Here is a 24,224-nt window from a genome sequence, read left to right as displayed (position 1 = left end):
GTTTCTTTAGATCTGGCTGAGACATGTAAAGAAAAATAATTATTTTTAGTGCTTAATACAGCTAATCTTACCCCAGGTGTAAAGGTTATAATGAACAGTCTGATTTTGCACAAATTTCTTAATTTTGGGGTAAGGGATTTGAAACTAAAACTACTCTATCGGTAAGTATTTAGAAGTAGGTCAAATCTGTGATCTCTCTGTGAGGTTCCTCCTGCTGTGTTATCAGAGGTCAGGAGGCCATAAAATTAGCATTGCCTGTGAAACAGAACCCGGTTTGGTTCACAGAACATCAAAGGTCTTTTAACCACATCTGGCATGGTTTAAACTAAAATACAACATAGAATGTTGAGATCATTAACATTTTTCTAAGTATTAATAGCAAGTTTTAATTAAAGTGCATTATCTAAGTTTAGAATGGTGAATGCTGAATGTATTTGAAAATTGTACTGTCTATGATAATATCTGAATCAAATGGAAATTGTTTCAATGAAAATGTGTTGTTTAGTATTAGAAAATTGTTCAGGATTTATGTGATAAGGCAAGGATTCAAATCTTTGGAGATGCTGATTGCAGACAAGAAAAAACTAGGTTTGTGAAGATAATCTTTCCTTAAATTAAATTACTGAGGTTAACTTTGTGAAGGAGACACTAAAATTCACAGGTATATGTGAAGTCGTATGCTAAGGGTCTATTAGATCAGGTGGCTCTAGCAGCTGCTTGCCCTTTTGTCTTACAGGAGACAAAAGGGGCTTTTTGATCCTGGCGTGAAATTAGGGGAAGTTCTAAGTTTTATTGCCGTCCAAGGGAGCGTCTGATTGGTCATACAAAGCTACGCCTTAATGAATACATTAACAAGGAGAGAAACGCCTTCACTATAAGAGATCGAACATGATAATAATAATTCAGATTGCTGTCATATTATGCCGTTTTGGCATCAGCCTTCTCCAAAGACATGTCTTTGCCTTTTCTTTCTCTGTCATTGTCCATTTGTCTTTTAATTCTTTTGTCTCAGGTAAAGAATGTACTTTTTCTGTAACTCTGCAGTTTTCTTGTTAATTCATACGCTTCTTGTGTGGAATTAAACGCTGTAATTCTGTGACGTCATCACGCATCGTCGTTCCTGATTGCCACACGCTGCTCGCTGGAAGGACCTGGGAAATAGGAAGAAAGAGAGAGCCAAGCTTTTTCCAAATTAAGCTAACTTAGTTATTTCTTCCTTTAACAGACATTAGTCCTTTAATCCTGGAAATGTTCTTCAGGTGATAGAAGGCCGACTTTTATGAAATTGGCTGTATGCTGTAGATTTAACCTCACTTGGACCGACAAATATTTATTTTACCATCACATTGAAATTCAAAACCATTTGCAAAGAGTACATTGTGTGTTTAATTTTAAAAAGAACACATTGTTCTATTGGAATATTTAGCAATTATGCTAAATGTTCCAATTTAGCATAATTGGAAGATTATAAAAAGAAAGAAAGAAGAAAAAAACAAACACTTGAATGGATACGTATCTGATTTGCATCAAATGGCCAGGGTCGCATTCGAAAAGAATCCAACCTGTCAGACTGTCATGAAAAGATTGGATACAGGTCTCATTACGTCATAAAAATCAGAATTGGGTCACTTCAGGTTGCTATGTGAATGCAGCCTAAGTTGAAGGAGGCAGAAGTAATAAGCTGTCAAAAAGTACAAAGTTTTTGCTGAATTTTGTGTAATTCAGAAGAATGGACCTTACCAAGCTCTGCCCACAACCGACCCACGTGACCACGAGTCTCACAAACAAAGCCTCGCATGTTGTTTCTATGTAAACATGACTCCATTAGTGCATCATTTTCACAATATGTCAGCTACTACAATGGACAGAGGAACTAACAAGTTCATGTCATCATCTGGGAGGAGGTTACTGGTTTCTCAGTCACAAACTGGTTGAAAACCTGAGGCCAGCAGGTGTCAGTCAGTTATGGTAGATCTGAACTTTGACCTCAATATGAGAAGCTACAGACTGATAGGAGGAACCAAAGAGCTCTGGAAAGGTAAAGGCAAATCTTCTGAAGCTGGGATATAATTAATTTAATTTTACATAATTATCGCAGTAGAAGCCATTTGTTTGTAAAAATGTTATGAAATATATTTGCTGTATTTGATGTTTGTTGTGAATGACATAAACTCACAAATGAACAAGTTAATTAGTCCAACGTTTAAAAACTACAGTGGCTGTAATGAACCACAGCAAAGGTAAAATAACCCGAACAGGTGATCAAATCAAAACCACTTTACTCTCGCTCTCTTTGTAGTTTAAGCACACCTGTTACCGTGGCAACCGCCTTCTTTGAGCTGCAGAAGATGTCTGTCTAATCATCAGTAATAGAATTGCGCTGCATAAATCATAAGAAATCCGATGGATTTAGCAGCGCTTCGCTTTCACACACGGTTGGGACTTCGCCATTTAGAAAAGAAGCTCAAAGAAAGTTTAGCTCCGTTGACGTAATGTTAGCAAAGATAGCCGTACAGAGACACATATGTATTTGTGATGAAAAAAAGTCACTCACTACCCTGAATTATTGTGCGAGGTGTTGACTAACGTGTCGCCCATATGGGACAACACTGTGTCCAAAAGTCTACAACATAGTAATGTGACATTCACGAACGATGCGACTCTTCTGAACTTCTGTTTACTAAGAAGAGAGGACTGGAGCCTCACTGAGAGCTGTTTGTTGTTCTTGTAATGCTCTGTGTACACTTTAGTAGCTATCATTATTTTATCTAATTATATACATTGACATTTATTTAATCAGCATGTAAATAAATAAATAAAACACAAAAATGAAAGAGCACACAGAGCATGCGCATTGCTCATTGATTGTTTTCATTCAAAGTGGCAGCTATAATCTCTGCCATGATGGTAGACATTACAGCGTTGTGCTTCCTGGCTTCATGCAATGGGAGAGAGGGTAAGAACAGTCATGGTGAGCACCTTGTACTTGGTTACTTCTTGCTTGTTGGTCTTTGGTCAGTGTTCATAGTTGCTATGTTTAATGGTGCAACAGTGGTGATTTCTGACATGAATGATATTGTATGCGAGTTAAATCTGTGTTATCATAGAATAAGAGGTCGTGGGTGGAGAAAGAGCAGAACACTGAGAGGAACTAGCGTAGCTGTCCAGACTTTTATTAAACCTCTATTTTAACAGAACAGAACCCATCTTGGCCACTACTAAAAAAAAAACCAACAAAGAAGAAGGAAACAGTTCCTCTTAAAGGCACAACAAAATTCCTTGTTATGGATCATCTGTAGTAATCAATCAATCAATCAATCAAACTTTATTTGTATAGCACATTTCAGCAGCAAGGCATTTCAAAGTGCTTTACATCAAATCAAACACAAAAATACAATGCAACATAGAATAAACAATCAAAACACAACATCAAGTCAGATTCCGTTAATAAATTTGCAATTGATTACGTTTCGAATACAACTCTAAACAAGTGGGTTTTTAGTTGAGATTTAAAGGAAGTCAGTGTTTCAACTGTTTTACAGTTTTCTGGAAGTTTGTTCCAGATTTTTGGTGCATAGATGCTGAATGCTGCTTCTCCTCGTTTGGTTCTGGTTCTGGGGATGCAGAGCAGAACCAGAACCTGAGAGTTCTGGAAGGTTGATACAACAGCAGCAGATCTTTAATGTATTGTGGTGCTAAACCATTCAGTGATTTATAAACTAACAACAGTATTTTAAAGTCTATTCTTTGAGCTACAGGGAGCCAGTGGAGAGACTTTAAAACTGGTGTTATGTGCTCTATCTTCCTGGTTTTAGTCAGAACACGAGCAGCAGCATTCTGGATCAGCTGCAGCTGTTTGATTGATTTGTTGGACAGGCCTGTGAAGACAATAATCAATACGACTGAAGATAAACGCATGGATGAGTTTCTCTAGATCTGGCTGAGACATTAGTCCTTTAATCCTGGAAATGTTCTTCAGGTGATAGAAGGCCGTCTTTGTGACTGTCTTTACGTGGCTCTGAAAGTTCAGGTCAGAGTCCATCACTACTCCCAGGTTTCTGGCCTGATTAGTGGTTTTTAGTTGTAATAACTGAAGCTGTGCATTGACTCTAGATCTATAACTCTAGATTTATAACTCTAGATCTATAACTCTAGATCGTTCCTCTTTAGGTCCAAAAATAATAACTTCAGTTTTGTTTTTGTTCAGCTGGAGGAAGTTTTGGCACATCCACACATTTATCTGTTCTAAACATCTGTTCAGTGATTGGATGGGTTCTGAGTCTCCTGGTGACATCATAATGTAGAGCTGTGTATCATCTGCATAGTTATGGTAGCTAATATTATTTCCTGTTATATAGTAATGTATATAGTAAATATAGTAATGTATGTAACCACATTAATTCAAAAGGACAAATAAATCATCTTACATGCTGCCACCTCTTTAAATGAAATGTCCTCATTTCAAATGAAGTTGTTACATAAAAAAATAAATAATTTCACCAAAACACAATCTGTCCAGACTGTTTCATCAGTAGCTCTTATCACCTGAGGGTTGCAAAACAAAGGACACAAACTCATAATAATGCCCCATAGAGAACAACTGTCAACATGATGTTTTGTTGTTGTTTGCTTTTAAATTAACCAGTTTTACAACCTCTAATATGAAAAATAACTCTAGACAAATTATTTTTTTTCATAACAGTAGTTGTTGTGGCTTCCGAATGGCACGCTCACACCTGGTAATAACTGCACCCCCAGTGAGTGGCAAGCTGGGGGGTGGTTGTGCAGGCCGATGGGAGACAAGTCCAGTCGGAATTCTTGGCGAAGACGGCAACGACCTAGCAGTTTCTGATGCCTGAGGTGTAGCTGTTTGGTGGGGTCAATGAACCCGACAAAGCTTTTGTCTTTGTGTGGTGGGGTCGTCTATCCATACCAGATCACCACAAGCATAAGGCCTAAACCTTGTGTCTTTGTTGCAATAGTACGCTCATTTTTGACTTTGTTCTTCGCGATGGAGAAGAACAGTCTAACCAGAGTTTTGTGGGCAATCAGAATCCTTTGGCGATGAAACACAGACATTAGCATGTAGTCTGGGTTCTCTACCATCCATCCATCCATTTTCTGAACACCCTTCTTCCCTAATGGGGTCGGGAGGGTTGCTGGTGCCTATCTCCAGCTGCGTCCCGGGCGAGATGCGGGATCACCCTGGACAGGTTGCCAGTCTGTCATAGGGCATGTTCTCTACCATGAGCAAGGAAATACGGTGAGTACCCTGTGCTTGAGTGAGGAGTAGAGTTGAAAGAAAGTGCCACAACAGGGAGGTAGTGGTCCCATTCGCCTCCATAGTCCTGAATGAGTCGAGCCAACTGCTCTTTCAGAGCCTGATTAAACCGTTCAACCATACCATTTCACCTTGGGTGATATGGGGAGGTTCTTTCCTTTGTCATCTATAGTCTCTGACAAATGGTGTGAATAATTTCAACCTGATATTGTCGTCCCTGATCTGACAACAGTTCCTCAGGAACACCATGTTCAGGAATATACCGTTCACAGAGCAACTGTGCCACTGTGGTAGCTTTTTGGTCAGACATGGCATAGGCATTTACATACTAGGTAAATACTGTACCACAAGCACATATCTATTACCAAGAGAGGTAACCGGAAGTTCAGCAATGTCAGTACAGACTAACTGAAATGGTCTTTCAATCTGAATAGATTGCAAAGGTGCTCTGTGCTTTGGCAAAGCTTTTCTAAAAGCTACACATGTCTTACAAATATTACAGACGTTTACAATGTCAGACCTCATTCATGGCCAATAACACACTGTCAATGCATTCTTAAAGGTACACTCAGCACTGTAATGTCCAGAACAAGGATTACCATGAAGAAAATGCATTGTTTCTGTAACAAGTGCAGATGGAATTAAAACTTGATAAACTCTGGTGCACTTTGACCTTTGCAACAAAGCAAGTCGTTACATAGTGATAACTTGGGAAACTGCCACCAAAGTTTTCTCTGAACTCTACCTTTTACTTGTCTGAGGTAGGGACGTTTCTTGTTTTTTACCCAGGTATACACTTCAAAGAAAACAGGATCAGAGAGTTGTGCAGATACAATGTCCATGTTATGATTGGATAATGTCTGTTGTAATGTGGCATCTCTGAATGTTCAGGGCTGGAGCCTGGCAACTCAGCCAGTGACAGATTTTTCTGTATCAATATGAGAAGAGTGACCATCAGGCAGTGCTGATAGTGTCACCTCAGTTGACTCCTGCCCCAGTGGTATCCGTGACATGGCATCAGCATTTGTGTGTTTCTTGCCATCTCTGTGGGTGATTGTCCATTTATATGGGTCCAACTCCAAAGCCCAATGACCCCTGTGTCTGGTAGGGGCAAGCATGACATCCATCTTCCTTAAACTGAGCAAAGGACGATGATCAGTGATGTTTGTAAAGGGATTGCAACTGAGGTAATGTTTAAAGTGTCTTATTGACCACACAATAGCATACAGTTCTTTGTGATATGTAGACCACTTTGTCTCTGTTTTTGAAAGTACATGACATGGAAAAGATACAACCCTTTCTTGTCCCTGTTGGGTCTGAGAGAGTACGGCACCAACTGCAAAATTAGATGCGCCTGTACTCAAAATGAAGGTTTAATCTAAGTTGGGAAATGCCATTATTGGCGGTCAGCAACAGTCATCTGTCCATTCAAACACCACTTGTTTTTGGGTAAGCCTATGCAGAGGCTGAGCAATAAAAGCATATTTATGTACAAATCGTCTGTAATATGAACACAGTCCCAAAAACGCACATACATACCTGAATGTGGAACAGGCCAGTTTCTGATGCGTTCAGTGTTTACTGGGTCCAACGCCAGTCCATCCCGAGACACAATATGCCCCATGTACTTTACAGCAGGTTTGCAAAAGTCACATTTCTTAGGGTTTAATTTTAAACCTGCTTGTCGAAAACAAGTGAGAATGTGAGATTGCCTAGGTGCTCTTCAAAGGTTTGCCCCATGCAAATGATATCATCCAAATAAATGACACAGATTGTCCAGAGAAGTCCTCTCAGAACAAGCTCCAAGAGCCTTTGGAAGGTTGGAGGTGAGTTCTTAAGCCCCATTGGCATGACCTGAAATTGGTACAAGCCATCACCTGTCGTAAATGCAGTCTTTTGTCTGTCTGCTGCATCCATTTGTACTTGCCAGTACCCACTAGACATGTCCATGGTACTGAGAACCAGAAAGCGTGTCTAGACTGTCATCAACTCTCGGTTAAGGATGAGCATCAGTAATGGTGACAGAGTTCAGTTTTTGAAAATCTACACAAAACCTGTAAGAACCATCTTTCTTTTTCACCATAACTACTGGGCTGGCCCAGGGGCTCGAACTGTCCTCTATCAAATCACGTGATTTAAGGGTTTCAACTTGGTAGCGAATTTCTGCCTTCATGGCTGGAGAGGTGCAGTAGGCTCTTTGTGAGATTGGGGTGTCATAGTGACACACAAAATTGCTATAAACTGTCTCAGTTCTGGAAAAGTCATGTGGGTGTTGACTAAAACCATCTGCAAAAGAAATCAAAGTATTTGTCAATTGTTTTTTTCTGCAAAGGTGTCAGATCTGAGTCTGTAGTATCCGCAAGAGGGATTATTCTGGGACGGTCAGGTGTCCGAGTATTAATGTTACAGAAAGAACTGTCCATAATCGTGAATTCCCTCTGCTGAGACTGACATCACCCCCCCCCCCTTTATCACCCTCGCTATCAAGACGGGTAGCAAGGGCTCATTCAAGGAACGAGGCTCATCTAACAGTGCTAACTTGTCCTTTATTGAATCATTCAATGCATGGAAAAATGTGCTCTTAAGTGCACCGCTGTTCCAATCAGAAGCGGCTGCAAGAGTGCGGAACTCAATGGAAAATTCAGCGACCGTTCTTTGTCCCTGCTTTAATGTCCACAGGTTGCCAGATATGCTTGTCTGGTATGCGGTGTGGCCAAATACTAATTTAAACTCCTCAATAAATTTGGAAAAGGAACACCCAAACTCTGTTGGTTCACTAAATCATGCCTCCGCCCACCTTAATGCTTTGCCTGTGAGCAGTCCGAGAACAAAAGAGATCTTAGCCTCATCATGGGGGTAGGCTTGAGGGGATCGGTTGAAAGACAGAAAGCACTGGAGTAGAAATCCTCCACAGCCTCATTCCTCACCAGAAAGTTTTTCAGGAGTGGGGGCTCTGACGCCATGAGTTGGACTTATCTGCTGTATGACGGGTGCAGAAGCCTCAGCTTCCTCCGTAGTTTGGGGTGACTGTGCAGGCTAAAGGTCTTGGAGCAATCTGGCTAGATGATCCAAACGCTGGTTTGTTTCTATCTGCCTTTCACTCAGAGCACGGAGAACCACCTCATGAATATTAGAGAATGTTGTTCCGCTATGGTCTGCCTGAGAGCGTCTGCTGGGGTCGAGTGGCCAGAGTGTTCTGTCATGTTGTTTTGAACTCTCCGAACCCTCATGCAAAGAAACTCTCAGGAGAACCGTTTAAGGATTTATTTGCAAAAGATTAACTGATGGATGATACAGGAGTGTCTGGTCCGGGAGGTTGATCGGGTTGCTGGAGTAACTCGCTCAGGGAACACAGCGGAACGAAATAGAGAGGGATTCTCCAAATTCTCGGTTCGGGCAGGAGACCTCGCACTACGTGTGGAGCCTCAGGACGTCAGGTGCTTAGGAACCACAAGAAAGGACAGGACAGGAAAATATGTGAAACTGACTAGAACGCTACTTTAGCTCTCAGAACCAGATGTACCAAAAGGTGACAACTCTCTGGCAGTGAGCTGCCGGGAATCCGCTCCTCTTATGCTCCCGCTGATGATCCGCAGGTGCATCAAAATGCACCTGTGGGAAGGGCGGGTACCAACGCCCATGAGCTCAAGAACACCACCTAGGAGGAAATCAGAAGAACTGCCAAAGCTGCAGATCCTGACAAATATGTGAAACATTAGCTACTTTAACACAAATAGAATGTCATTCTACCCTGGCCACAGCCCATGCAATACCCAGTAACTAAAAGCAGAACCCCCTAAAAATGACAAACAGATTTCACCAAACTGTTTGTCAGTGGTATCAAAATCAGCAGCAACCGTCACTTCAAAACACCTGCACCATTTTGAAAAATCCTCTTTTTCTGTCCCCCATAAAAATGTGGCTGTAGTGAGGCCTGGCATCACAACTTGTAGAACGAAAAAGGTAATTGATCCCAAAAATTACTTGCCATAACTGGGTATTCATCTCCGTAACCATCGATAGAAAGAGAGGAGGAGAGACGGAGGATGGAGGTGGGGGCAAAAAGAAAAAAAAACGTCGGTCTTCAGCAGCCGATATATCCGCTGCCCAGCACGTGCATCATGAGCTATCTATGGTTAGCATGCGTAGCATGTGCTCACCACTCCAATCGCTGCAAGCGTCCACAAACCCGCTGCCACCAGTGTAACACTAGTATGTGAGTTAAATCTGTGTTACCATAAAATAAGAGGTCGTGGGTGGAGAAAGAGCAGAACACGGAGAGGGAATAGCGTAGCTATCCAGACTTTTATTCAACCTCCATTTTAACAGAACAGAACCCGTCTCTGGCACTCCTAAAAAAAAACCAACGAAGAAGAAAGAAACAGTTCCTCTTAAAGGCACAGCAAAATTCCTTAGCTCTGGATCAACTGTAGTAAGTAACTGATCTTGTATGTAACCACATTAATTCAAAAGGAAAAATAAATCATCTTACAATATGGGCAAATGCCCAGGGCCTTATCTTTTTAGATAAGCAGAACAAAGAGTTTGCTCTGCTTTTAATAATGGTTAAATTTCTTTCAGCTTTAAGTATTTAATGTCTAGGTTTTTTATGGGAATGTGAATCTTTCAGATCAATTTGATTAGCAATTTTGATCATATTTCACATTTAATTGTGTCATGTAGCGCAGGGTGTTGGTCTTGACTTGGTCTCAGGTTAGATAGTCTTGACTACAACACTGGGAGGAGGGAATACATATGGTAAAATATGGGAGCACCTGGGGAAAGGGTAGAAAACCATAGTTTCCCTTATGAATACACCCTCCATCTTGTGATGGAACTGGACCCAGTTCATCATTATGATGGGGAAAGAGAGAAACTCTCTTCCCTGAGCTCAGGTCCAGAACCTACTTTCTGATACAGTCCCCCGCTCACTGTTCACTGGCAATCCTGAGCTAACACGCTGCACATTAATGTTGATGCGTTGGAAGCACCAAATTCATACAGCATGACTAAACATAGCATACAAGTGAAAGCTAAGCGGTGTCACCAACGTAGCCCGGAATACAGTTTCTAATGATACGACGTTAGCTAAAGTCAGGTACTGAAAACAGAGTATCTTCAGTCAGAGGTTTCTTCAGATGCGCGGTAATACAGACTGCACCAGAGATCTCGGTGATGGCCCATTTTTCACTTAAGGACCAGGGCTTTATAAGAATCCATAATATACAAAGGCTATTTTTATCTTGAAAAAATTTAACTATAATAGAAGACACTACCCCGACTCTGTTAGCATCCAGAAGAACTAGCATAGCTCAGTAGTACAACTTTCTCACTTAGCTCACTAGCTTGTGTTGAAAGTTGCACAATTAAGGGTTAATGTTTCTCAACATTAATAATCATTGCATGGGGTAAATAGCTAAATATATTAATATAGATATCTCACTTACTGCTCCTGTGTCGCTGCCAGAAGCCAGGCTGAGCTCTAAACTGTCGGCGCGTCGTCATGGCTACAGCATCGTTAGAATGGGTTGATGTGATTGGCTGAAACATAGGTTACCCCAATGTGGGGATCTGTACAGATGATTGGCTGTAGCAAGAAATCTATCTGATTGGTTGCTTATTATCCAATCAGATAAACCATTTATTTAAAAAAGACATTTGTGTATTGAGATGTCAGGGGAGTCTCAAATTCACACATAAATGCAGCGAAACTCACAGGCCAGAAAAAGCTTGTAAATACAAAAAATCAAAAATACAAGTGTGAATCTTGATCTGTGCGTTTATGAATTTTGAGACTGTTTTAGCTCCATATTAGGAGGCCTGGACAAGTTTTTATTCTTACCTAGCAGCAGAGAAGGACCTCGCTGCAACCAATAGTGAGAGAACACATGACAGACTAACAGCATATATGAAACTGGACCATTGCTCTCAGGGGAGGAAATGAGGGGGACGCTGGTCCCTAAAATAGCAGTGGTCTCCCGTTTTTATTTCCTTTTGAAATCTGTGATATTTTCACCTGTAGAAGGAGTTCCATGACCCTGATAAAAGAGTTCACTTGTTAAGGGTTCAACACACCAGGGGATAGGGCTGCTCCCACCCATTTATTTCATATGGAGCTTGCATGGTGAGGCGGCAGTCACTTGCCCTCCAGGTAAACAATTTGAGAAAGATAACAAGCATACATAAACGTACACACATACAGCCGCCATGGCTTCAATGGCATCTGCCACTAAAGTGCCGCGACTTTGGAGACAAATGCCATGAACACTGTGACAATCTGTGGCAGGTGTATGTTTAAAAACATTATTTTCTTCGGAATAAACTGATTTATTGAATATTCAATCTTCCACAGAAGCCATGGCAGGGCAGCTGTGGCAACTGATACAAGAAGTGCCACAATAGTTGTCCCTGCCACGGTTTGAGCTTGCTGTGTCTCCATGATGTTATGACAAAATAGAAACTTTCGCTTAATTACTGGAAAGAACAGAAGCTGAAAACAAAGGTTTCTGGGAGGTGTTTTTCTCCTTCAACAAAACATCTATAAAATGGGTTTTATCAAAAGAATATTTTATTGCAATGCAGACTAGAAATGCGACACAACAAATTTAAAAATTGTCATCATCACTTCTCATATGTTGAGTTCACCCCGAATGGCAGAAAATTGACTTTTTTCACCGCTTTTGTTCGCTCCCTGTGTGTCAAGCTTGTTACTAAGTAAATGAGTAGATTCACTCTGGTGCATTGAGTGAATGCACCAGAGTGAATCTTTTTGTAGTGAGCCTTTTCAGAAGAAAGCGAGAGAGACAATAATAAACAAGCAATTATTATCAACCTAATTTTATTTTTGAGCTTATTTTAGTATTTATTGAGAATAATTGACTTATTGCTTATTGCAATAGACCTTGTAGGAGCTATTTCTCTATTTTCAGTTAGACCTTACAATTTAAGTTATTTAGTTTATTTTAATTTTTTATTTTTTTGCATATTTTTTAGTGGATTTATTATTAGAATCTTTGTTTAATTTGTTATTTAAAATATGTTCTTTGGTTAGTAATTCACTTAATTAGTTAATTAATTTCATTTGGGGATGTGGGTGTTTCATGGTATCAATAGGTAGGTTTTAGGTAGCTCTTTATGCACTTGGGTTGTCAGAAGGTTTTTTACCAGTCATCCAGTCCATCCACTCAGTCATCAGTCTGTCAGTTAATCAGTCAGAGAACAGGTGCAGGAATCAGAGCAGGAGAAGCAGCAGAATCCTTTGAAGCCTGTGACTTTTTGCCTGAATACGGACTAAAACAAATAACTGCATTTTGACTTTTTGGATCTTTTTGGAATCCATGATGCATCAGGTGACTATTTGACTTAAATTCACCTTTTGTTTTGATTACATTTAAGTGTTAAGTTTTTTGATTTTTGAATTTGAGTTTTGGACAAATAGTCACTACAGACCTATTCCACATTTGGTTGAATATATTATAAAGTAATAAAGGATTATAGGAAGGCATAGTCAATACCTGGATGGACCACTAGAAAATGTTATTGTTGTTATTTAGAAATGTATTTAAAAAAAACAAAACTGTGCCCATATTGAGAATAAAACATGTTCAGATTACATGTTTTAGGGACTCCCAGTTCTCTGGGAGACCTGGGAGTCCTCTCTGTTTTGGAATTCCCTACAAAACATTACATTGCACTCAGTGAATCACATAAATTTTTTGCATGTGATCAGGTATAAAACAACCCAGCTGAATTTTGTTTGGTATGTTTGTGTACTGAACCAATGGGTGGTACTGAATATTTTGGCATGAATACATGTACCATTCCACCCCTACTTGTCATTGTCTAATTGTCTTCAAAGACTCATGACTATAGAAGTCAGATTGAAACAATCTGTTGAAGCAGAACAACCACATGCTGAAATTGTACAGATCGTAATAAAACATGTAACAGATTTTTTAAATAACATGTTCATGTTTAACCTGCTACTCTATTTTTTTTGCTGTCCACAGCTTCCCCTACAGTGCGGATTGTCCATGCAGGTCAGGCCTGTAATGTGGAGGAAGAGCAATTTAGTGAGAGGGTTTATATCATACGAGAGGGAGAAACTCTGGAACTCCAGTGTCTTGTCACTGGACATCCTCGACCACAGGTAATTATGTTTTTCATGTAAATGTTACTTTAAGTAAACTAAAACCAAAGGCAAAACATTTGGAGCACTTTTCAATGTCAATGTCAAATTTATTTATATAGCACTTTAAAAACAGGTGTAAAACTGAACTAAAGTGCTGTACAAAAACAATAAAGTACATAAGTTAATGAAAAGAAAAAGAGAAATAATACAAGGAAAAAATCTATATATTGTTTTCAGTTACAATTTGAATGAATATGGTGTGATCTGAGGAGATGGGAGACAGAGACAAATCCGAAAAGCAGCATTAGATGCACGAGTAGAACTTTCGTGTTTTAACAGCAAAAAATGAGCAGTTTAACGCCGGAGTGTGACTATTGGAATAACTGAATCAGCTTCTGAGGTAATTAATGAGTCAGGTTGTCAGGGGCCAGTTGTCAAGGAAGTTTGATCCTAATGTTATTACTTTTCTTCTCAAAAACTTAATGTCGTAAGTCTTGTTACATTTGGATCTTGTAATCCATAGCAATGAATAATAATAAAAAGAGATTTGTTCTGGAGGTTTTTGGTCATAGCTGTTCTTTTTTCCACGGCGTCCTTTTGGGACTATGAATGTTTTGAACCTTGTAACCTTATACTAAGAGGTCATATGGCCTCATCACAACTCCACCCTGCTCTGCTTGAGCTGCAGAGATAAAATCCTTTCAATCAATCATATATGCACTTAACTTTTTCTGAGTTAACACAAAAACACAGTGGAGCAGGAAGATGTTGAATGAAAGCTGGGAGAAGTTAGACTGCTTATTCAAATGGAGCTCTTAAAACGAAAGCAGTAAAATCTGTCAAGAAATCTGATATGTGTGTATGAGATCTGTCCAGGCTCATTGCAGAAAAACCGAGCATAAAAAGGCCTGAAGAGATTGTTGCAGCTTTGTAGGTTGATTAATGCTGTTTATCAAATGTGTATTCCTTATTTACTTGATATGTAGTCCCTCTATTGATAAAGAGAAAGGAAAAGTTATAATGATGAACTAAAATCAAATAATCTATGGTTGTTAAAATGTAATGAATTGAGGTTTTACACAGGAGGAGAAATAACCCTTTGCAGCGACAGGAAGTGGTTAGAAGTCAGAGCGTGTGCGGATTCTCAGAGAGTTCTAAATATTCCTTAAGAAACAGATGTCAGACACGGCAGATTTATAAAAATAGTTCAGACTATTACTTAGCATGAGAGTTTAATTATAAATTTTATGATAAATTCTAGTTATCATAACATTATGAATGATTGAGAAATGTAGAGGAGGAGAATGGCTGAGTTGTGTGTGCACGGAGCTGCTGACATCCTGTCAGTTGCAACAGGGAGCAGCAACAGGAAGTCAGCGAAGGTGCTTGCTGCCGCTGATTCTCCAGTTTTTAAATAGAAACGAAATGTCATTTGTCAAGAAAAAGTCTAAGTCAAGAAGAGGCTGGAGATTTTAGTTAACAATAAACAAAGTTATCTTTAAAATGAATCCCTTAAGTAGAAATTTATACTCAACAGTAAACTTAAAGGTTGAAAGGTGAAATGTTAGTTGCTTGTAGTAAACATTTACTCTTATATTAAAACTGTAACTTTGATGTCAAGTAATTAGAATTATGGATTATTCCTAGTTTCTTTTCAGAAAACTTGTAGTAAGCTCACGTTAAGTTACAACTGATGAATTATGGATATTATAATGAATTGGTAGATGATGAATTGGAGAGGTAGAATAAGTTATAAATGTGATTTGTACTCTGAACTTGAAATGGTGGAAGGATGCAGCTGCCTGATAAAGATCAGAGGAAGGGCGTGAGGTGTGAATGGAGCAGATCTCGGGTTGCAGGTGTCACAAGTGCATTAGTTCAACCGCCCACGTGGAAAAAGAGACACGTGGAGAGTTGGGGCCTGGATGGGACCATGGGTTGCGTGCGCAGATGTTCTTTGTCTTGGAGAGAGAGAAAAGAAAGGTATAAAGCCACGAGACTGAAGGAACACGAGGCTCTTCGTCCTCCGGCTGAGACTCGACAAGTGCAGCACCGGCAGAAGACCACATCCTGGAACCAAGTAAATTACCTCTTAAGGAGTACTACGGAGCACCTCACGCCGGATTAACAGGACGAAGATCCACCGACCCACTGCCTTGGTTCCTCATTGGATTACCCTACTCTGCACTCGACCCAACGATCTCAAAATACATCGCACAGACTTGGGGAATTGAACAAAAGTCACAGGATCGATCAAGAGCTGTTCGGTTGGATATAACAGACAGTTCACCTTAATTCAATTCCGAGGAAGGATTTACTTTTTTAAAGATAAAGATTCCGATCAAGAGCTGTTCAGTTGGATATAACAGACAGTTCATTTTGTTTCATTTCCAAAAGAGGATTCATTTTCCACGGAGAAGGATTCTGACCAAGGTCTTCTGTTGCCGAGATCCAATTCCATCTGGGTAGGAGTATGAGTTTGCCGCACCCTAAAGCCTTATTTGATATGTCAAGAAATCTGATATGTGTGTATGAGATCTGTCCAGGCTCGTGCAGAAAAACCGAGCATAAAAAGGCCTGAAGAGATTGTTGCAGCTTTGTAGGTTGATTAATGCTGTTTATCAAATGTGTATTCCCTTATTTACTTGATATGTAGTCCCTCTATTGATAAAGAGAAAGGAAAAGTTATAATGATGAACTAAAATCAAATAATCTATGGTTGTTAAAATGTAATGAATTGAGGTTTTACACAGGAGGAGAAATAACCCTTTGCAGCGACAGGAAGTGGTTAGAAGTCAGAGCGTGTGCGGATTCTCAGCGAGTTCTAAATATTCATTAAGAAACGGCAGATTTATAAAAATTGTTCAGACTATTACTTAGCATGAGTTTAATTATAAATTTTATGATAAATTCTAGTTATCATAACATTATGAATGATTGATAAATGTAGAGGAGGAGAACGGCTGAGTTGTGTGTGCACGGAGCTGCTGACATCCTGTCAGTTGCAACAGGGAGCAGCAACAGGAAGTCAGCGAAGGTGCTTGCTGCCGCTGATTCTCCAGTTTTTAAATAGAAACGAAATGTCATTTGTCAAGGAAAAGTCTAAGTCAAGAAGATGCTGGAGATTTTAGTTAACAATAAACAAAGTTATCTTTAAAATGAATCCCTTAAGTAGAAATACATACTCAACAGTAAACTTAAAGGTTGAAAGGTGAAATGTTAGTTGCTTGTAGTAAACATTTACTCTTATATTAAAACTGTAACTTGGATGTCAAGTAATTAGAATCATGGATTATTCTTAGTTTCTTTTTAGAAGACTGGTAGTAAGCTCACGTTAAGTTACAACTGATGAATTATGGATATTATAATGAATTGGTAGATGATGAATTGGAGAGGTAGAATAAGTTATAAATGTGATTTGTACTCTGAACTTGAAATGGTGGAAGGATGCAGCTGCCTGATAAAGATCAGAGGAAGGGCGTGAGGTGTGAATGGAGCAGATCTCGGGTTGCAGGTGTCACAAGTGCATTAGTTCAACCGCCCACGTGGAAAAAGAGACACGTGGAGAGTTGGGGCCTGGATGGGACCTTGCGTCTTGAGAGGTTCCTTGTCTTGGTACACTCCATGGAGAGAGAGAAAAGAAAGGTATAAAGCCACGAGTCTGAAGAAACACGAGGTTCTTCGCTCCGAGCTGAGGCTCAACACAAGAGCGCAAAAGACCAGCAGAGGATTACGCCGATGGAACCAAGGAAAGCGAGACTCACCTCACTCTGGATTAACAAAGGCGAAGATCCACCGACCCACTGACTTGGTTCCTCATTGGATTTCCCTACTCTGCACTCGACCCAACGATCTCAAAATACATCGCACAGACTTGGGGAATTGAACAAAAGTCACAGGATCGATCAAGAGCTGTTCAGTTGGATATAACAGACAGTTCACCTTATTTCCATTCCGAGGAAGGATTTACTTTTTTAAAGATAAAGATTCCGATCAAGAGCTGTTCAGTTGGATAACAGACAGTTCACCTTATTTCCATTCCGAGGAAGGATTTACTTTTTTAAAGATAAAGATTCCGATCAAGAGCTGTTCAGTTGGATATAACAGACAGTTCATTTTGTTTCATTTCCAAAAAGGATTAATTTTTCACGGTCACAAGTGGAAGGATTCTAACCAAGGACTTCTGTTGCCGAGATCCAATTCCATCTGGGTAGGAGTATGAGTTTGCCGCACCCTAAAGCCTTATTTGATAGAAAGATGACAGTGTAGGGAGGTTATTAGGAAATAGTTAAATTGATCTAAATTTTATTGATTTTCTTTGTATGTTAATCTCAAGTGAATTCTGTATGCCTGTCATTTACCCTGCTAAAGCTTGCTTAATAAAGCATATAATATAAAATTCTAATCAGGAAGTGGACCTTGAAATTAATTGAGTCATTTGAATCAAAGTTCTTCTATTTATAGTAAAACCAGTATACGTGATTCTAGTAATGTGGTGGCTTCAGACTTTCCTTTGGTGAGTTTAAAATCATGGCCTTGGGACTTGATTAATCCTAGTCACTAAAGATTATCCAGCCGTTAACAAGTACTCGTTACATTTTAGAAAGAATACTGCCGTTAACAGAAGTGGTTATTGAAACTATGCAGTTGTGAGGGCTACTCGGCTGACCGTTTCCTAACTGAAGAAGGCCATAACTTCTGGACGAAGGCAGTGAGAGCTGGACAATTTCTTCGCCACCAGTTTAAACAGATTATCTCAAAGATCTTGTTCAGGGTAAGACCCTGGTCTTAAGAGATTTTCCGGACCTGTTAGACAGAGAACTGGTCAGTAGTCAGCCCCGAGGAGTTGAGAGGAGAGGGCGAGGCTGGCTATTGCGTAGTAACAAACATGGCGTCCCTGGGTGGGCTCAAGTCCAACGGAGTAGGAGAGCCCCAGGTACTAAGTCAGTGAAAACAGATGTGTGATTCTGAATAGCTCGCTTAGTGGCTAGCTCTTAGGGAGAAGAGTTAGCGGTGACTGGCATCGGCCGTCAGTCACAACCCTTGCAGTAACTGTATGGCGTACAGGTGAGGGAAAGCTTCTACTGAGGATAGATGACTAGATCCAGACAGTGAAGCCAGTAGCCAACCCAGCCTAGATCCATCCCTGCTCAATAGCGCTCAGAGAGGCTTTGGAGGATAGGCAACTCGAAGACAAAGAACAAGAATGGATACTGAAGAAGAAGATGGATGCTCGAGAGTTAAACCGATGCCAGGAAATCGACAAGGACGTGGCTCTGGCCACGAGGGAGGCGAATGGAGTAGAGGAGGGGAGCAATTTAGGCTCTCTGAATCCCAACTGCAGAGAACTTCAGTGAAGCTGCTGCTGCTTGGTGATGGATTCGATACATGGACCAAAGTAAACCAGCGTATGTTTTATGATCATCACGCAAGCAGGAGGACAATCTACTGGGGTTGATGAAACTCCTGGTGGGCACCCAAGGCATCTACAGCTGTTCCAAACGGGACCATGGCACTCGGTTGAGTGTAGTTTCGTGTCCGGTCAAGGTCAGCAAAAAGGGTGAGGTCAAAGCCTGGCTGAGATGGATTGCTGACCTTCTTGAGGAGAAAAAGGACAACGACATAAGAACGATCTACAGCCCTTCTGAGAAGTACGACAGCGTGGTCAAGACAGCGACACGGGCTGCTGGGATTTATGGGATACTGGTGAACCCAGATGCCAGAGGAGTTCGCTACACCGCATGCGGTGAGGAATTGGAACGGCTGTACGTCTACAAGAAGGAGAAGAAACAGCGAGAACCAGCATCAGCCCCGGCTGCGAGAAAGGAGGATTCCGACGTCGCTGAGGCTCCATCCCGTTTCCCGACTAGGACAGGGACCCCCGTCGGAGAGCTGGGATCAGCGGACATGGACTTAATCGACCTGATCATCGACCTGACCGCCGACGAGGAAGAAGGACCATCTAGACCGGCTCCATCACCAACCCAAGGACGTCCTCGATCAGCACGCCTGGAAGAAGCGGAAGGAGCATCCCAGCGGAAGGTTGAGGAGGAGGGGATGGAGACGGCTGCGATCGACTGGTCGTCGCGTCGAGCCCAGCGGTCCGAGTTTCGCCCGACGCTTCACAGCATGGAGAGGAAACCATCGGCGCCACCACAACATCAGGAGGAGAGCAGCTCCGACGACGCGGGGGACAACACGGACGAGGAACAATGGGGAGCCTACAGACCAAGGAAAAAGACCCAGAAGACGGACATCTGGAGGATGTCACAGAGTCTGGCCCCACTGCCGCCGGAGGCCATCTGTGTCAGGATGCAGACCGGTCTCAAGGTGCTTCAGATCATCGGGAGCCCATGGGATGTCGAGGGTGATGGGCTGATCGTGTTCACCGACTACAAGTATAAGATTCACAACCGGAAGTTCCGAGAGGAACTCAGACAAAAAGCTGGAGAAAGTTACCATCAAAACTCACTGCAGCTGGAAGCTGCCAGAACCACTGTGACTAAGGGGAATGTATTCGTTGTAAATGGATATAATCTTCCCTATGGTGCAGTGATACTAGTCCCGATCGACGCGTACAAGAAAGGGGATAATCTTGAGGACTACCGGAAGAAGATTTGGCGCGGACTCGAGCGGGGATTAGTGGCTGGCAATAATGAAGGAATGAGACGAGTTGTGGTGAGCGTGCAGGGACTAAGGCCACCACATCTGCCAGGGGACACCGCCCAGTCAGTTGCGGAGAATGGGGTGGTGACCATAGCCAAGACCAACAGTCATCGTTTTGGGTTCAAGGAATTGGTGGTGGTGGTCAACCCTCGTCTGCACCGACACCAGATGGAACAAGGGGTGCAGATGGTGGCTGAAAAAGAGGAACAACGCCGTGTCGAGCACTCCCCGCCAGAGGCTAAGAAATACCCACTGGCAATCCAACCAAACCCGCCTCCAAGTACTTTTCAGGCGGGTAAAGAGACAATGGTGGAGCTTATCAAGTTAGAGCTGAGGGCCTCATCGGATGGAGCAGAGCCCCAAGCAGCAAAGTACATCAAAGAGTTCACGTTTGAAATAAGACATAGTGGACTGGAAGAACTCAACGTATACAGAATGAAGAACGAACGGCAAGCTGACAAGGACGACGGACTGATGAGACCAGTCAAGATCCAGCCACTGAACTCCCGCCAGAGAGAACCTCTTCGACAGCCGCAATCTGAGGACGTCAGCGACTCGGATGAACGAGAGGAGCAGCGGAAGGAAGATCATCCAGCGGTGGAGAAAGAAGAGAGCGACCACGAGAGCGTCTTCACCGACCCGAGGCCGCCTTCAGCTGGAAATAAGCCGCTCCGAGGAGAACAACGTTGGGGGAAGAAGAAAGAGGCGGAGATGGTTGATGTCAAAAGACCCTTCGAAGGATATCTGAAGGATGTCTGGCCTACAGTAGTGTCCGCTACTAAATACGAGGGAGCCAAGAAGCTGTGGATTACCAGTGTGACTACGGAACCGATGACTGGATCGGAGTCTGCACAGAACCACTATGAGAGGTTGGTGTTAGAAGACATGGATGATGAAAAATCCCAAATCAGGAGAGCCAGAGGACAACTCGACAAGGGAAGCCGGTTGGAGCCCCTTTGGCACACACTTAAACAAACCGTTTCCCCGGCGAGATATGTGAAGGTGCTACGTAAGGTGACTAAAGGACGGAGAGGCGAGTTGGTCTTCGTGAAGCTGCCTGTGAGAAGCACCACGGTCGCCCAGATGGACACAGCAGTGCAAGGATTTGACCTGGAGCAGCAGTACTACGAGGAAAGACGGAAGAAAGGGTCTGGCCAGCCTGCAAAACCACCTAACAAGGCAAGTGTGAGACCATCAGCTAGCTTCCAGAGTAGACCATTCCAAAAAGGAACACCAGAACCGCAGGGAAAACCAGTCATCCAACCAACACCCTCAAGCCAGCCGAGGAAAGGCCCGTTCATGTCATATGAGGATTATAAGAAATTGAGCCCAGAACAGAAAATGGCCCTCCGTGAGTCCCGTAAGGCCGGGACCGGGAGGCCAACGAAATAACGGAGTCCAGGTCGCGGGTCATTCTAGAGAATGCCTACTGGAAGGGGGATGAAATCTACGCTAAAGTGGATGGAGTGCCCTATCTAGTGGACACTGGAGCAGAGGTGTCTATGACCCGCAAAGACCTAGAAACAGCAGGACACCTAAAGGTTCAGTTTGCCAACGGAAAAGTAGAAGAGACAGCATTTACTCATAAAGGCAAGAGCTACGTCTGGCAGAGGTTGCCCCAGGGATACAAGAACTCTCCAAATGTTTTCCAGTCGGCCGTAATGGAGGTACTGGGGGACGTGGGGGCAACAGTCTACATAGACGAGGTTTTCATTGCTGATGACACCGAAGAAGAACACCTAGCAAAGCTGCAAACTGTGGTCGAAAACCTCACTAAGGCAGGTCTGAAACTAAACCTCCAGAAATGCCAATTCGGACAGTTCCAGGTGAATTATCTGGGTTTCCAGGTCATGTCAGACTTGGGACTCTCAGTGGGATACAAGGTAAAACTGATGAACATTCGACCCCCTCAATCAGAAAAGGAACTACAGAAAATATTAGGATTATGTAACTATGTCAGAGACCATGTCCCCAACTACCAAAAGTACGCTAGACCATTGTATAAGTGTCTGAAGGAAAATGAAGATGAAGAGAAAGGAGAAAAGAGACTATGGGTTTGGACAGAAGCTAATCAACAGAACCTGGCAGAATTGAGAAAAGCGATCCAAGCAGCTGTGAGACTGACACCTAAGACTGTTGAAAGTACGACAGCAACAAATGTACGGTGGGGAAGAGGGGAAGACATCTTGCTAGACCCAGAGATTGAAATTGGGCCTGCACTACCCACTAAGAAACGACTACAAGAAACACATGAGAAACCAGAACAACCAGAGGGGATACTCTACATCTACGGATCAAGGGAAGGGTCCGAAAAGACAGCCTACTGGGGGTTTATCCTGAACAAAGACGCAAAGGAACAAGCCGACAGGAGGGAAGAGCCCCTGACAGCACCCCAGTAGGAGAAGTGACAGCAATATTGGAAGGACTGTTGGAGTTGGTGAAAAGAAGAGTTAAAGCTGCAGCTGGAACTCGAAGTTGAGCATCAACGAGCGCATAAGCAAGAGGAAGCTTATTGGCGTGGGAATGAAGAAGTGGACTGTTAAGTCCAATAGTGAAAGATGGACTTTGTCGGTATCGAGAGGTGGGACAGTACTCCCAAAGGTTGGAGAGTCCCAGAGGAGTACGGGGATGAGGTCGTGCGGAGCGGGCATGAGGCCTCAGAACATGCAGGCGTGCGATCTACCCGTGGGGAGCTGGAGGAGCAAGAGCTTTGGATCCCAGTAAAGAAGGTCCAAACGCGAAGTGTGTAGTCGATACAACGCAGGTCACCGAGGGCAGCGATTGGACGGGTTGACCATCAGGAGCACAGGAAGAAGAGGTGAGACGTTCCTCTTAGTGCTGGTGGATTCTAAGTCGGGATTTGTGACTGTAAAGGCAGCCCGGAGAGCAAACGGCAATAGTGTTGTCGGCATGCTGGAGCAAGTGTGCAGTGCCCTGGGAATCCCGAAAGAGCTGCGTACGGATAATGGGAAGCGTTTCCGTAATGCACAGGTTGATCAATGGTGCCAGACATATGGGGTGAGGCGAGTTTATTCACCACCATATAACCCCCAGGCCAACGGGGTGGTGGAACGCACCATAGGATTAGTGAGAAGCTGGATAGCTAAGAATGCTAACACCAACAGCTGGATCACCAAAGCAGTGGAAATGGGGCAGGCCCTGGATGACAGCAGCAGAGCCGAGAGACCAGCCCCAGCGATGGAGCTCAACCAACGGCCCTTCATCACGAAGGAAGTGGGGCGGAGCTCCAGCGACAAAAAGGAGAGGCTGACGCCCACGGTGCCATTCCGAGTGGGACAGCGCGTGTGGGTCAGAGGAAGAGATCAGCCTGTGAATGCAGCAGTGAAACCCAAGTTTGAAACATCAGACATAGTCAAGCAAGTACTGGATAGGAACACAGTGTTGCTGGAGAAGAAGGGGATCCAAGGAGCAGCTCCCTCCAGTTCCTGACTAAAGAGAAACAGAAGCCGGTGAAATGGCCAGTGGATCATGTAATACCCCACCCTATCTCGGACTGGCCACCGTAGAGGGGGTGGTTGTAATTAGAAGAACAGCTTCAGGGATTTGGGCAGGAAGAGCCCTGAAGAAATTGGATTGGGCCAAAAATGGAATCCTGTCAATGGAGAAAGAAATGCTGACGTGGAGTGAAGCTAAGAACTGCTGCCCTGTTTGTTTAATGGCCGATCGGCTCCCCACCATCTGGGAAGGACCGGGCCGTGATAAACCCAGGAGACAGGAGGCAACAGCAAGAGTACTGGATTCCCTCCCTGTATCTCCGGTCACCATTTTGAACAACATGATCTGCGGGAATTGCAGGATAGGCTACCTGCCCCGACTTACAATAGTGGCCCAATGGGGATGGCGGGAGGAGGAACTAAAAGGATGTCATTGTATGTGGGACGGAAAAGAACTGTGCTACTGCTCCGTCTGTGATGATCAGATTGAGAGTGGAAACGTAACACCAACGGGACAGGCTGAAGGCTGGCAGGTAAAGAGATACTACAGCTCCCTACGCTTTTACAGAGCAGGTGAGGATGCACTATCGAATTATGAGAGCCCCATACCATCAGTCCATTGGTTCTCTGGACCATCCGCCCCAGAAGGGCCAATGGGGACAGGACGAAGGGGTGTGGAGAAGAGCAGAGG

The 24,224-nt window shown here is 42.8% G+C and overlaps 1 protein-coding gene and 1 long non-coding RNA gene across 5 annotated transcripts in view; one reads left to right on the top strand and one right to left on the bottom strand.

The window, feature by feature from the left end:
• Positions 1-24,224, top strand: part of LOC122845798 (MAM domain-containing glycosylphosphatidylinositol anchor protein 2-like) — a 164,097-nt gene that overhangs the window by 11,724 nt on the left and 128,149 nt on the right. For all 4 annotated transcript variants that reach the window (XR_006373136.1, XM_044142229.1, XM_044142228.1 and 1 more), the window contains exon 2: positions 13,291-13,430. Coding sequence is in view for 3 of the 4 variants with exons in the window: in XM_044142229.1 (XP_043998164.1) it covers positions 13,291-13,430 (140 nt within the window). In the remaining variant the exon portion in view is untranslated. The remainder of the gene's footprint in view (positions 1-13,290; positions 13,431-24,224) is intronic.
• On the bottom strand, positions 8,109-10,769 carry LOC122845799. The gene is made up of 3 exons (XR_006373137.1): positions 10,729-10,769; positions 8,805-8,939; positions 8,109-8,721 (listed from the first exon to the last, which is right to left on the bottom strand). It is a non-coding gene; the product is annotated as an uncharacterized LOC122845799 (long non-coding RNA).

This window comes from Gambusia affinis, linkage group LG16, assembly GCF_019740435.1.
Source record: "Gambusia affinis linkage group LG16, SWU_Gaff_1.0, whole genome shotgun sequence".
NCBI lineage: Eukaryota > Metazoa > Chordata > Actinopteri > Cyprinodontiformes > Poeciliidae > Gambusia > Gambusia affinis.
This window is presented reverse-complemented; position numbering and strand designations above follow the sequence as displayed.